Source organism: Capra hircus, chromosome 23, assembly GCF_001704415.2.
Source record: "Capra hircus breed San Clemente chromosome 23, ASM170441v1, whole genome shotgun sequence".
Taxonomy (NCBI): Eukaryota; Metazoa; Chordata; class Mammalia; order Artiodactyla; family Bovidae; genus Capra; species Capra hircus.
This window is the reverse complement of record NC_030830.1, coordinates 17,763,503-17,777,773: the sequence shown is the minus strand read 5'-3', so window position 1 is coordinate 17,777,773 and position 14,271 is coordinate 17,763,503. Positions and strand designations below refer to the sequence as shown.

General features: G+C 41.1%; 1 protein-coding gene across 1 annotated transcript in view; it reads right to left on the bottom strand.

Moving 5' to 3' along the window:
- The window catches only part of SCGN (secretagogin, EF-hand calcium binding protein), a 51,751-nt gene that overhangs the window by 20,569 nt on the left and 16,911 nt on the right, over positions 1-14,271 (bottom strand). Inside the window, exons 5-6 of the mRNA XM_005696770.3 lie at positions 7,431-7,487; positions 6,927-7,004 (exon numbers count right to left, since the gene is read on the bottom strand). Of these exons, the coding sequence (XP_005696827.1) occupies positions 6,927-7,004; positions 7,431-7,487 (135 nt within the window). The remainder of the gene's footprint in view (positions 1-6,926; positions 7,005-7,430; positions 7,488-14,271) is intronic.

Sequence of the window (14,271 nt, the reverse complement as noted above, 5' to 3'; positions counted from 1 at the left end):
AATGTTTCAGTTTGAATACAATTTGAAGATAGATCGGGGTCTGAGAATTTCCACTCCATCCTTATCATCTCTGACCTGTAATCCTCAGTTTTTTCACTTATAAAATAGATTATTTATTTAAATACTTATTTCATAAAGTTCATATAAGAATCAAATGAGGTGTTTGAAAAGGGCTTTGCACAGGGCCTAGCACAAAAGGAAGTCTCAATTATTATGATTAAGATATTCAGTACCAGAACAACACTGGCAGTGTTTCAAAGAAAATAAAGTACTGCATGTTAAGAAAGCGTCTTTTAAAAGTTTAACTTTAATTATGTTCACCTACCTTTTCTTTTAAAAAAAATTGAAGAATAGTCCATTTACAATGTTTCAGGTATACAGCTAAGTGATTCAGTTATACATATGTATGTGTATATATATTCTTTTTCAGATTCTTTCCCATTATAGGTTGTTACAAGATATTAAATAGTTTCATGTGCTATACAGTAGGTCCTTGTTGTTCATCTGTTTTATATATAGTGGTGTGTATCTGTTAATCCCAAATTCCTAATTTATCCTTCCCCTGGCCTTTCCCTTTTGACCACCTAACTTTTCTCGTCCTGCCTTTGCTAAAGTTCTAGAATTGCTGCTTCATTGTAATGCATCTTGGTTTTTTTTTTTTAAATCAGGAAAAAATTTTAAATTGTTTAATTGCATTTTAAGGTGACGTCGACGTATTTAAGGACTGAAGGGAAAATTGGACTCGGCTGCTACTTACGGGTAGATACAGTATGGCAGTGACATGCACAGCGGGGATGGAAGGGAGGGACCAGAGTGAATTTTTGCTCCTTTTCCCTTTGTTTTTTTAATCAAATTTTCTCCCAAATGAAAAACTCTGTAAGGTCAGAGACCATATCTTTCTTGGTAGGTTGTCCCTAAATAGCCGTTGAAGGAGTGAACGTACATCTTTGTGTGAACTAGTTTACTAGATCACATTCTACCTGGAGAGAAAAGCATGAAGAGAGTGGGGGTTTTGGTGAGGGAGCGGGTGTTCTTGGTCACTGTTAGACCCTACCCCTCAGACCTGAAAAACCACTTCAGACTCAAGAAAAGCAACACAGTGACGTGACTTCCAAGTCCATGAGGACAAATCCTAGGCTTGTCCTGCTCCGATTGTCTTTTCTGGATTTGCTCTGCTCAGTCTCCTCAGCTGCCTGTAGCTCTAGTGCTTACTCCTATAGCTCCTACTTGCTGTCATCAGCGTGGGGCTCCCATCTCCCTGTCTGTCTCCATACACTGGGCTCAGCATGGCTCAACCCCGCTGTCTGGTTGGGATCCCTCTGGATGACTCTGTGATGAAGGATCCCAGTGAGAGACCTAAGGATGGAGCCCAGCACTCCCAGGCACCCTTTCTGGTTCTGCCCTGGGGGGTCTGGTTTTAAAAAAGGAAAGAGAACAAGGAGAATTTCAGAACACGAAACACCACTGGAGGAATGTCAGGTCTGTGTAAAATGCAGCCATGTGCAGTAAGTAGTGTGGAAGACACCCCAGGAGGGAGCAGGAATCACGCTGGGGCCGGAGGTTCATGAGGAACACACAGAAGAGAAGCAGGAGGAGCCCAAGGGCAAAGTTTACTAATATTGTCAGGGTTTATTCCTAGCTGTCTATTAGGTAATAACAGAATTAATTAAGGAGCCCACTGTGTGCCAGGCTCCGTGTGAGGGCTAGGAACACACAGATAAGATGCCACCTTGCCCCAGATGAATCACAGGCTAGTAGAGTGCAAGATCCATAAACAGTGTCAGTGTCGCCCTTGACTCTTAGCTGTTTGATCAGGAAATCCTACTGATTCCATCTTCAAACAGATCTAGTTCTCATCTCTTCTGCTTCCCAGCCCTGATCCAAGCTGCCGTCCTTTTACCTGGATGAAGGGGTGGCCTCTTAAGAGGTCCCCCTGATTCCCTCCTTGCCCGTTTCAGGTGCTTTTCAACACAAAGGCCAGCTCATGGCATCCTCTGCTTCAAGCCCTCCGTCTCCCTCCAACTAAACCACCAAGTTCCCACAATGGCCCCCAAAACCTGACTTGGTCTGGCCTCTGTGTCATCCTCTCTTACTCTGCTCCAGCCACACTGGTCTCCTTCTGTTCCTGGAAATCCTAGGCACACCCCTGACCCAGGGCCCTGCTTGCTGCACCTTTGGTCCTTTCTCAAGCTGCATCATCTTGAAAGCCCACCCCTGACCACCCCGTTGAAAATCACACCTTCTCCCCAATCTCCCATCCTAGCTGCCCTGCTGGCACTATCTGGTTTACTGTTTAATTTGTTCCATGACACTCTTTACCTTCTATCATGCAATGTAATTGATTATTTATTATGTTTATTATTAGTGTCAGTCTCTGTTTTGCTCACTGCTGAATCCTTGCTGACTAGAATAGTGCTGGAGGCATAGCAGGTATTCAGTGAATATTTACAAAGTGAATTAAACAGATGACTATGATGTTAAGACATTGAAATACACAAGATACTACAGGAGCACAGAGGAGAGGCTCTTGGAGCCACTATAGAAGAAAATGATGGAAGAGGGCAAGATGATTTCTAACAAAATTTTGAAGGATGAGCAAGAACCAGGTGGAGGAAAGTAAGGAAAAAATAGCTGAGCTATGTTTAAAAGTCAGAAAGTAGTGGCTTAGTATTCTAGTTGGAGGTGGGAGGAAGCCCCTCAGAGTCAGGGTATTCAAAGAAATGCTAGAAATCTGCTGGGGATTCTTAGTGCAAGAATTTCACTGCCTAAGGTCTGCTTTATAAGTTAATAAAATCAAGGTAACAACGGCCAGAGCTAAAATAATGTTAAATCAATGTTGAAAAAAATGCCCAACTGGAAGAGTAATCTCCTTATTATTCTATCTCCCAGGCAGTTTCAGTCTAATTTCCTTTTTCAGAGTATTCATGCTATTAGAGAGTTTCACAGGAACCTAGGACAAAAGGAAACCAGAGATACACTGGTAGGTGGGAAATTGCTTCCTGCTTCTCAGGGATTTCCCACTCACTCTTTAGTGCTAAGCCTGTCAAAGGATTTCAAACAGCATTATGCATGCTATTAAAACAGGTCAACATAGTAGGAAGCCAAATTATTTCCTGGCCTGGGGTGTGAGTCTGTCCTGAGCATCGGCTTAGCTCCCATCCAGGCCATTTCTAAGTTGTCATAGTCTAGACCAAATTCTTCCTTCCCAGGGCCTGCGGCCTTGGCTGGGGACAGCATTCGGAGTACTCGGAATACAGAGTGACAGGCAGAAGATCCAGGGCTGAAAGCCAGGCGACCCCAACTTCCAGTTTAACTGGTGCCTTAGGCTAATAGAGGCAAAGGCTAATAGAGTTTTGCCAAGAGAATGCACTGGTCATAGCAAACACCCTCTTCCAACAACACAAGAGAAGACTACACATGGACATCACCAGATGGTCAACCCCGAAATCAGATTGATTATATTCTTTGCAGCCAAAAATGAAGAAGCTCTATACAGTCAGCAAAAACAAGACCAGGAGCTGACTTTGGCTCAGATCATGAACTCATTGCCAAATTCAGACTTAAATTGAAGAAAGTAGGGAAAACCATTAGACCATTCAGGGATGACCTAAGTCAAATCCCTTATGATTATACAGTGGAAGTGAGAAATAGACTTAAGGGACTAGATCTGATAGATAGAGTGCCTGATGAACTATGGACAGAGTTTTGTGACATTGTACAGGAGACGGGGATCAAGACCATCCCCATGGAAAAGAAATGCAAAAAAGCAAAATGGCTGTCTGAGGAGGCCTTCCAAATAGCTGTGAAAAGAAGAGAAGCAAAGGAGAAAAGGAAAGATATAAGCATCTGAATGCAGAGTTCCAAAGAATAGTAAGGAGAGATAAGAAAGCCTTCCTCAGCTATCAATGCAAAGAAATAGAGGAAAACAACAGAATGAGGAAGACTAGCGATTTCTTCAAGAAAATTTGAGATACCAAGGGAACATTTCATGCAAAGGTGAGCTCGATAAAGGACAGAAATGGTCTGGACCTAACAGCAGCAGAAGATATTAAGAAGAGGTGGCAAGAATACACAGAAGAACTGTACTAAAAAGATCTTCATGACCAAGATAATCACGATGGTGTGATCACTCACCTAGAGCCAGACATTCTGGAGTGTGAAGTCAAGTGGGCCTTAGAAAGCATCACTATGAACAAAGCTAGTGGAGGTGATGGAATTCCAGTAGAGCTATTTCAAATCCTGAAAGATGATGCTGTGAAAGTGCTGCACTCAATATACCAGCAAATTTGGAAAACTCAGCAGTGGCCACAGGACTGGAAAAGGTCAGTTTTCATTCCAATCCCAAAGAAAGGCAATGCCAAAGGATGCTCAAACTACTGCACAATTGCACTCATCTCACATGCTAGTAAAGTAATGCTCAAAATTCTCCAAGCCAGGCTTCAGCAATACATGAACCATGAACTTCCAGGTGTTCAAACTGGTTTTAGACAAGGCAGAGGAACCAGAGATAAAATTGCCAACATCCGCTGGATCATCAAAAAAGCAAGAGAGTTCCAGAAAAACATCTATTTCTGCTTTATTGACTATGCCAAAGCCTTTGACTGTGTGGATCACAATAAACTGGGGACAATTCTGAAAGAGACGGGAATACCAGACCACCTGAGCTGCCTCTTGAGAAACCTGTATGCAGGTCAGGAAGCAACAGTTAGAACTGGACATGGAACAACAGACTGGTTCCAAATAGGAAAAGGAGTACATCAAGGCTGTATATTGTCATCCTGCTTATTTAACTTCTATGCAGAGTACATCATGAGAAATGCTGGGCTGGATGAAACACAAGCTGGAATCAAGATTGCCAGGAGAAATATCAATAACCTCAGATATGCAGATAACACCACTTTATGGCAGAAAGTGAAGAGGAACTAAAAAACCTCTTGATGAAAGTAAAAGAGGAGAGTAAAATAGTTGGCTTAAAGCTCAACATTCAGAAAACAAAGATCATGGTATCCGGTCCCATCACTTCATGGGAAATAGATGGGAAAACAGTGCCAGACTTTTTTGGGGCTCCAAAATCACTGCAGACGATGACTGCAGCCATGAAATTAAAAGACGCTTACTCCTTGGAAGGAAAGCTATGACCAACCAGATAGCATATTCAAAAGCAGAGACATTACTTTGCCAACAAAGGTCCGTCTAATCAAGGCTATGATTTTTCCTGTGGTCATGTATGGATGTGAGAGTTGGACTGTGAAGGCTGAGCGCCAAAGAATTGATGCTTTTGAACTGTGGTGTTGGAGAAGACTCTTGAGAGTCCCTTGGACTGCAAGGAGATCCAACCAATCCATTCTAAATGAGATCAGTCCTGGGATTTCTTTGGAAGGACTGATGCTGAAGCTGAAACTCCAGTACTTTGGCCACCTCATGCAAAGAGTTGACTCATTGGAAAAGACTCTGATGCTGGGAGCGATTGAGGGCAGGAGTTGAAGGGGACAACAGAGGATGAGATGGCTGGATGGCATCACTGACTCGAAGGACATGAGTTTGGGTGCACTCCGGGAGTTGGTGATGGACAGGGAGGCCTGGCATGCTGCAATTCATGGGGTTGCAGAGTCAGACATGACTGAGTAACTGGACTGAGCTAGGCCAGACAACTTATCAATTCCCGGTTAATCGGATTTTTAGAAGGAGTTTAGGAAATCAACTTGGTGGTAGCTTAGTCACTTACCCTTGCTAAGCCTCAACCATCAGATATACAGAATAGCAGGAACAATGCCAAGGCTATAGAAGAGTTGTTAGAAATAATACAGTATTTGGAAGCATCAATTAAAGGCCTAAATAGGTCAACCTTGTAGTACACATTTTAACAGGGATCCGTTAATCTTCTCCGTGATATGCAGCCCTGATGGTTCACCAGAAGGTTCAGTAAGATGAGTCTGTTTAGGAACTCTTTCCATAGTAAGTATAGCAATTGCACAAGCATTAAACCTTTACCAGTAGTTTTGTTGCTTATTAATTAAGAAACTATAGAGTTTGATTGGAATGAAGCACACTTTTGGGAATGGGAAGGGACTTAGAGGAGACAAAAGGTAGAGAAGCCAGATTAGATTCAATATAGATGATTACAGAGTAGCTCTGGGAGAAAAGCTTCAAGCTAGGAACTGAATGAGAATGCGAGAATGAATTCACCAAAGGCAACTTCTCCTACTTCACCATTTTCTAGGGAGCTTTGATGCTGAAATAATCTCAGGTCATTTAGGATATGATTGCATGAGTGGCAAAAGGAAATAATGACAGGGACTACGACAGCCGCTACAGGAAGAGCTAACATGTGTTGAATGTTGGTTATTTCCTGGATGCTCTGCAAAGCATTTCATATGCATCCACTCACTTGCCCTCATAGCAATCAGGTATTATTAATACCCATTTTTCAGCTGAAGTAAACAATAATAGACCGTTTCTCAAACTCATACCTATAGTTGGCAAAGGTGGAATATGTATTTCCCAGCTTTCTGTCTCTCCATTGCTCTAAATGAATGTACTAAATGAGTAGAATCACCCATGGGGGGTGGGGCAGAGGGAGTGGGGGGCTCCCGTGTTTGGTCCTGGTTGTCTAGGTCCACGTTTCCTTGTTTCTGTGTGACTTATTACTGACTGGTGCTTAGTAACCTGATGTTAACTGGACTTTCCAGGTCTCCCCAAGGACAGATGAGCAGCTCCCTTTCAAATGCATGCAGTCTCATCCCAAGAGAGAGACTAAAGTAGCTCAAATTTAGTCACTATTTCCCAGAGTTGAAGGTCTTTCCATGCATTTTTCTAGTCTGCAAACACTCACAGAGACCTTAATTTTGTGCCAAATGCTGTTTCTGGGCCCTGGGGGGACGGTGGGAAAGCTGTCTTCATAGAGATTGCATTGCTCAGTTACTCACCATGGTGCCAGTATATTCTTCCAGCTTAGCCTCTGAAATGGCCTTTTTGTGGTGGAGGAAGAGGTCTCGGAGGAAGTTCTATGAGATCAAGAGAAGAGCCTCATTTTATCTAGTGACAAATAAACCTAAAAATTGCAAGAGGCTGTTTTTTAAGAATTGTCATTTGCTTGTTTTAGGGAGGAAATGTAATGCTTTTTATCAAGCAAGAAGTCCAAAATGCAGGGCTGTCACAGTTTGAAGGGAGCACTGTTTAAACAGAACCCAGAGAGCAGCTCGAAGCATAAAAAGGTGTCATAAATCCTCAACTATGTCTTTCCTAAAGAGAGCAACAGTGTCACCTACAGTTTCTAAACCTTCTAAACACGAATCAGTTTTTCAAAATTAGCAAATTCATATTCATGTTTCTTGGAAACACAGAAATCAAGATCATGATACACACATATCAAATTCCCAGGGATGAGCTAACCCGCCGTTCACCCAGAGACAGCTCCCAGCAACACTTACACAAAGTTCAGCAGCTGATATAAAGCCACTGCTGTCAGCATCGTATTTGCGCCAAATCTGAAATACACAAAAGCCAATAATCCATTTATCCTCAGATAATTTGGGTTCAACTTACGCTGATGTCGACTAAGGTTCAGCATCTGATAACAGTACTTAACTGGGTGCAAATAAAACTATGTAGAGAAGTTTAGGCTTTCTTTGGTGACAGCTCTTTTGGGGCAGAGAACTCCCTAGAAATGACTCCCTGCATTCACTTACAGCCACTTAGGGAGGACCACAGTACACTCACTGAAAGGAAGCTCTTGGGAAGTTTGAAGTGGAAAGATATGAAGGAATGGCCTTCAGTGGGAGAAAATATGGCAGAGTAAGAAATCTTCTTTGTACTAAATTCCTAAAGATGCAGAGCCTTCTGAAAGCAACTCTTTAAACATATAGCTCAGCTGGCAAGAAACTGAGATGACAGAAACTAAAGTCTGTCCTGGGTACATCTACTGATCTCTGATGAGTTAACCTGTAACTTTATCAGGATACTTCAGTGTGTGTCTGTATAGCCCCCCAAGCTCCTCTGTCCATGGGATTATCCTAGCAAGAATATTGGAGTGGGTTGTTATTTCCTCCTTCAGGGGATTGTCCTGACCCAGGGATGAAACCAGTATCTCCTGCATTGGCAGACAGATTCTTAACAAAGCAGACAGCAGACAAATCCCTGAAACCACCCAAGGTGGGAAGTCAAACTGAAACACCTAAATAAGACTAAAACCCCAAACAGCAATAACCATAATGAAAAGGTGAACTTCCCCTAAAAAACTGCATGGCAAAAAAACCCTAAGGAATCTTGCCTGTGTGGTCTTGGCTCTGGGTAAAGGGAATAAAACATCTCTGAAAATCCCCAGTAACAAGCCAACCCTTTCATTAGTTCAATAACAGCATTCATCCAGCTAGAGATACAGTTACTTAAACTGGAAGACAGAAGAGCTCAATATTTTAAGGAAGCATTGAATTGCTTTCTTTAGTAAATGATATGACTTTGACCACCTCTGATTATTGTGTATTAAAGCCTCACAAGTTGGCAAGTTCCCTAACTCCTATACAAAATGAAAAAGTAAGGTGTTTTGTTTTGTTTTGTTTTGTTTTTAAGTGACAGATTTTTCCATTGATGTGCAATGGTTTACCTGAGTCACCAACTGCAGGGACCTTAGTTGTAGACCACAGCCAGAGTCCTGGCTAAATATCCTACAAGGATAGTAGGAACTACTGATGCTGATGTTCCCTGGGAAGTGTTCAGAAACTTCGCTCCTTTCAGTCCCCATCACCAACATTTCTGCCTGAATATAGCCAGACTTAGAAAATCAACTGGTTAAATGTGATTTATATCCTAATTTTAATGGTATGAATATATCAGAACTAAGAATGAGAATTTCAAATAATAAAAAGTTTACATGCTTTTTTTATGCTGTTCACCAAATATTTTCCATCTAAGTTATCTTGTAACTTGACTGCAGCTGAACTATTGGAGGAGCAAAGATCTTTATGTGAATGCTGCACATGCCATCTTGAAAGAATGAAAGCAAAATAAAGAGGTTTCCAGGCAAACCAAACCAGGGCTTATTACCAGCAGATTCTTGGTAAAGGATATGCTCCAGGTAGGAAGAACTCAAAGAAGGAAAACTTAAGATAAAAAAGGAAGGGTATACAAAGACAACACTTGGGTAAATGGCAACATAAAATCTTGTTAGCTTAAAATTTGTGGGATTAAAGAAAACAAGCTAGAACTAATATTCTGGTTGATAACGGCTAGTGAATTGATTGATACATGCTAGCACTAAAGTATTTTAAGGTCCTATAGTTCAAGGGGAATATAAATATATTAAAAGCAGAGACATTACTTTGCCGACTAAGGTCAGTCTAGTCAAGGCTATGGTTTTTCCAGTGGTCATGTATGGATGTGAGAGTTGAACTGTGAAGAAGGCTGAGCGCTGAAGAATTGATGCTTTTGAACTGTGGTGTTGGGGAAGACTCTTGAGAGTCCCTTGGACTGCAAGGAGATCCAACCAGCCCATTCTGAAGGAGATCAGCCCTGGGTTTTCTTTGGAAGGAATGATGCTAAAGCTGAAGCTCCAGTACTTTGGCCACCTCATGCGAAGAGTTGACTCATTGGAAAAGACTCTGATGCTGGGAGGGATTGGGGGCAGGAGGAGAAGGGGACGACAGAGGATGAGATGGCTGGATGGCATCACAGACTCGATGGACGTGAGTCTGAGTGAACTCCGGGAGTTGGTGATGGACAGGGAGGCCTGGCGTGCTGCGATTCATGGGGTCGCAAAGAATCGGACACAACTGAGCAACTGAACTGAACTGAAGGTAGAATTTCTTAAAATATGTGTGATAGTAATAGGTTATAACAAATTTGATTTTAGAAAAAGAATTCAGAAATCCAACATATTTTTTTAAATATGGATAGAGAAAGATTTCTCTTTACAGAAGAAATCGACAAACTAGAAGGGAGAAAAAATGGGAAAAAATAAACAACAAAGAAAACGTTTCCATAATGCTATTTCCTTTTCCCATTTCTCAAGATTATTCAAGCCTATACAGGCCTAGCATTTTAATACTTTTTTACTGATTGTAAAATGAAATCATATTCATTGTACAAAATTAATGAAATACAAAGAGAAGAAAACTCTAATCTTCAGAAATTTCCACCCCAGAGATGATAACTTATCATTTTCATGTCTTTCCTTTTCATTATATTTCTGTTACATATGTGACATAATGAAGGGGAGGTCATAGCGGTTATATACTTCAGTGGTCTATTATTTTTCATTTAAAATTTTCTGTGAGCATTTTTAAGTACAACTGAAATTATTTTCAAAATGCCATTTAAAATAATTTCTAAATAATTGTGATTCTAAGATGGAAAATGCAAAAATACAAAGAATTAAAGATCATCCAAAATCTTATCCCTTAAAAACAACCAATATTTATCTTGCATGTATTTACCCATTACCTTAGTTTGCTGAATAGCTAGGTCATTTCCAAATAAAATAAGATTCTGAAACATTCATTACTGAACACTAACTTCCTCTTACACAGAAACTAAAGAGATTTTGGACTATTAATGAATAATGTTTGATGCCATCATGAGATGTTCTCTAGAATTTTTTTTTTTTTTTAGAAATTATCGCTGGTATTTATGTTCACCAATCTATAGAATGCTAATATATATAAGGTCAGTTCTTGATTGCTTAAGGAAAGTAGGATGTGTGTTTTCAGTCAAGAAGGTATGAGAAATGAAATTACATTTTTTGAAGGGAAAAGGAAGTAGGTCTGACTTACAGGTGGCTGTTTCAGGATGGGAGAACAAAGTAATGGGTACAGAACATGATAAGAAGGTTTTATGGAAAGTGGACCCCAAAGGGAAGAGTTTTGTGCATAAATACAAGTTTTCTTGAGATGTTGAACTGCCTTTGATAATGGATTTTAAGTTTCTTTACCTCTGAAGTGCTCTGTTCTATTTACCTTTGAAATCTTCTTTGTTACTTTGGATAAGTGAATATATTATTTCACAGTGATCTATATGATCCTATCTCATTGAGTGTTATAAACCCTTTTGATATTTATCAACAAAATTTCCTAAATAACTTGACTTCTAGCTAACTTTGGGATGCATCAGAGGGCCCCTGAGACATCCAAAAGAGCTATTAAATTACCTGAGTTCATTTGACAGGTTAAATTACATGGGATGTACTGTTGGAGGAGTGATGAATCTTCTCAGGTTATATTGTATGGTTGATGTTACTTATACAGATATCATAGAAATTATGTGAAATTTATGACAATCTGATATGTCCTGGTAAAATGTTGTCAGTTATAATTCTAGTTATCATGTTAAAGTGTTACAGGTCACAGCAGTGACCAGGCTACTTTGCCAATTGCAATTTAATTAGATTTTAAACATGCCTTCTACAGTTTCACTCTCATGCCTTTAGAAAAATACTGCTAGTTCTTCAAGATTCATGGGACTTTTCTAAGATTAACTGATAAATTTTGTTTGTTATCTGGTAAACTGGTAACAGACTGGAATTTAGTCTACTCTCTGTTAAGAGAACAAAGTTTTCTTAGAATGAAGCTTTCCATAACAGATTATGAATTTCTTTGTGTTTAAGTGATTTATATTTGCTTTTAAAATCTTTTGTTACTTTGGTAAAGTAAACAAACATTATTTAAGATTATGGTACATGTAGACAAGGCTCATTCTGCTTCTACAAAAATAAGCCCTCACTGTTAGACTTTTGCTATCCTGATGTCCTTAAACATGGCCACAGTCTACTCCTAAATCAGGGAATTAGAAATGGGTGAACAATAGCTGAAATTCAGAGTCAGGGCTATGAGAAATCCAAGAGAGCCACTTGGCTTTTCCTGTCTCCCTGACGAACCTCATTTTTACTTGATGGATTAAAGCCTTCGCTGGCCACAGGGTTAATGCCTTCATAATAAAATATCACGTTTCATGAATATTAAGTTTTTTTATTTGTTAATTGTTAAACTGAGTTCCTAGGTTTGTTAATTAAGGTCTGCTGCTGCTGCTGCTAAGTCACTTCAGTCATGTCCAACTCTGTGCAATCCCATAGACAGCAGCCCACCAGGCTCCCCCTTCCCTGGGATTCTCCAGGCAAGAACACTGGAGTGGGTTGCCATTTCCTTCTCCAATGCATGAAAGTGAAGTCACTCAGTCATGTCCAACTCTTAGCAACCCCATGGACTGCAGCCCTCCAGGCCTCTCCATCCGTGGGATTTTCCAGGCAAGAGTACTGGAGTAGGGTGCCATAGCCTTCTCCGTAATTAAGGTATAGTGTTTACTAAGACTCACTTCTGAGATAGGTCCTTGTTGTTATATTGCTAAAAAGTTTAATTAATTAAGTTATTTAAAAAAGACACTCTAAATTTGTTTCTAAAGCTTATCTCTGTAACCAATCTTCAGATAAAGATCAGACGCTCCATTATATACAGCCAGGAGATTAACATCAGGCTATATGCTAAAGCTGAAACCCCAATGCTTTAGCCACCTCATGCGAAGAGTTGACTCATTGGAAAAGACTCTGATGCTGGGAGGAATTGGGGGCAGGAGGAGAAGGGTACAACAGAGAATGAGATGGCTGGATGGCATCACCGACTCAATGGACATGAGTCTGAGCAAACTCCGGGAGTTGGTGATGGACAGGGAGGCTTGGCATGCTGCAATTCATGGGGTCACAAAGGCTCGGACATGACTGAGCAACTGAAGTGACTGTTAGTCACTTAGCAAATGAAGTCAGATGACCTGGGGTATACTGGACTATACCTAATGAAAGTTCTTAAATTCTTGCTTGTGACCTTATTAATAACTGGTAGCTGTATTATTTTCTATGTCACTTGTTTCAGAAGGTTGTTTTTTATGTTACCAAATGTGTGACTGAGCCTGTGATAAAATGCTGATATGCAGTTCCATATGAGATCAGTGATTGTAACAAAGTAACTCTAGATATGGAAAGAGGCAACAGAGGGAATATTTTCCTGGACCAAGAAGCTAGTAAGACAGGTATGGTCCAGAGACTTTTGCTACTCACAAGGCCTGGTCTAGTAACAGCACATTGAGTGGCCTGTCAATGGAATCTTTGTTAGACTTGGGAAAGAGGCTTCGCAGGACCGCAGGACACAATGGCCATGAAATGCCCCCAAAGCATGGTCAAATATGTGGTTATGAAGGGACCCTGCTGACTGGAAGTTGTCACTTGCCAGCTGCTTCTACAAGGATTACTTCATGACCACTGCAAGCTGCTGACCTTCAACATCCCCTGAAAGGAGTTCAGGGTGGAGATCAGAAATAAGGCACTCTGTGCTCTGGAAAAAACCCACAAGAACCAGCCTTCAGATAGCTAGATGTTTTCAGGTAAAGATTTTATGAGCCCAAAGCCTTGCACCTTCTCATACCTAGAGAAACAGTAATGTCACAAACCAAGGTCTGGGCCTGGTTCTCCTGGTAGTGCCTGAGTAGCTTTGCTACTTCTGTTAATCTTTGGGCCATGTACCTTAAACTTTCTTGTTAAGTTTGTTTCTTCTAGAATAAAACAACTCTCCAAGTGGTAGCATGAGAAGAATATTCCCTGACCAACCCCTAGACAATGCTGGAACAAGTCACCTTACCATTCCATGGACTCTCATCTCCCTCTGTAAATGCACCCTGATAGAGAGCAGGCAAAGGGAACCCAGAGCCCCACAACGCCCCTGTACAGCCTGAAGCCAGAGTGGTCATCACCCCTTTTCCTTTGAGACTGGGTTCCCCAATGCCTGAGAAAGGAAATAGGTAGACATGAGCGGGGTATCAAAAGGGGCCAGGGAATTGGCCCTAAAAATAGAGGAACGTGGTGACCCAAGGACGAAAGAAAAGATAAAACCAAGGAGGGTCTTGGAATGCAGGAACGGAAAAACTAGACCCTTAGTGTCCTTCCGTCCTACATGTTGTAACTATAATGGAACAGTATAACCTGTCTCTCCTCCTACCACATAGGGAGAAGGTATTTGCCCTCCTCTTCCCCCACCCAGTGTACGTGCCTCATCCCATCAGCAAATGACCCACAAGACCCCTATCCAATCCTTGTTCCCTGGGTATAAAAGTGGACTAAGGACCCCTGTTCAACGTCGGTTCTCCCTTGAGCTGGCCTGCTGTTCTAACAGCATCTCCCACTCTAATAATCTTTATTTTCCTCTCATTCTGTCTCATGTCTGGAAATTCTTTTCCAACCCGCGCCCAGACCACAACAACCTAGAGGCTGAAAGAGGAGCCAGATTCTGCCCTTAATTT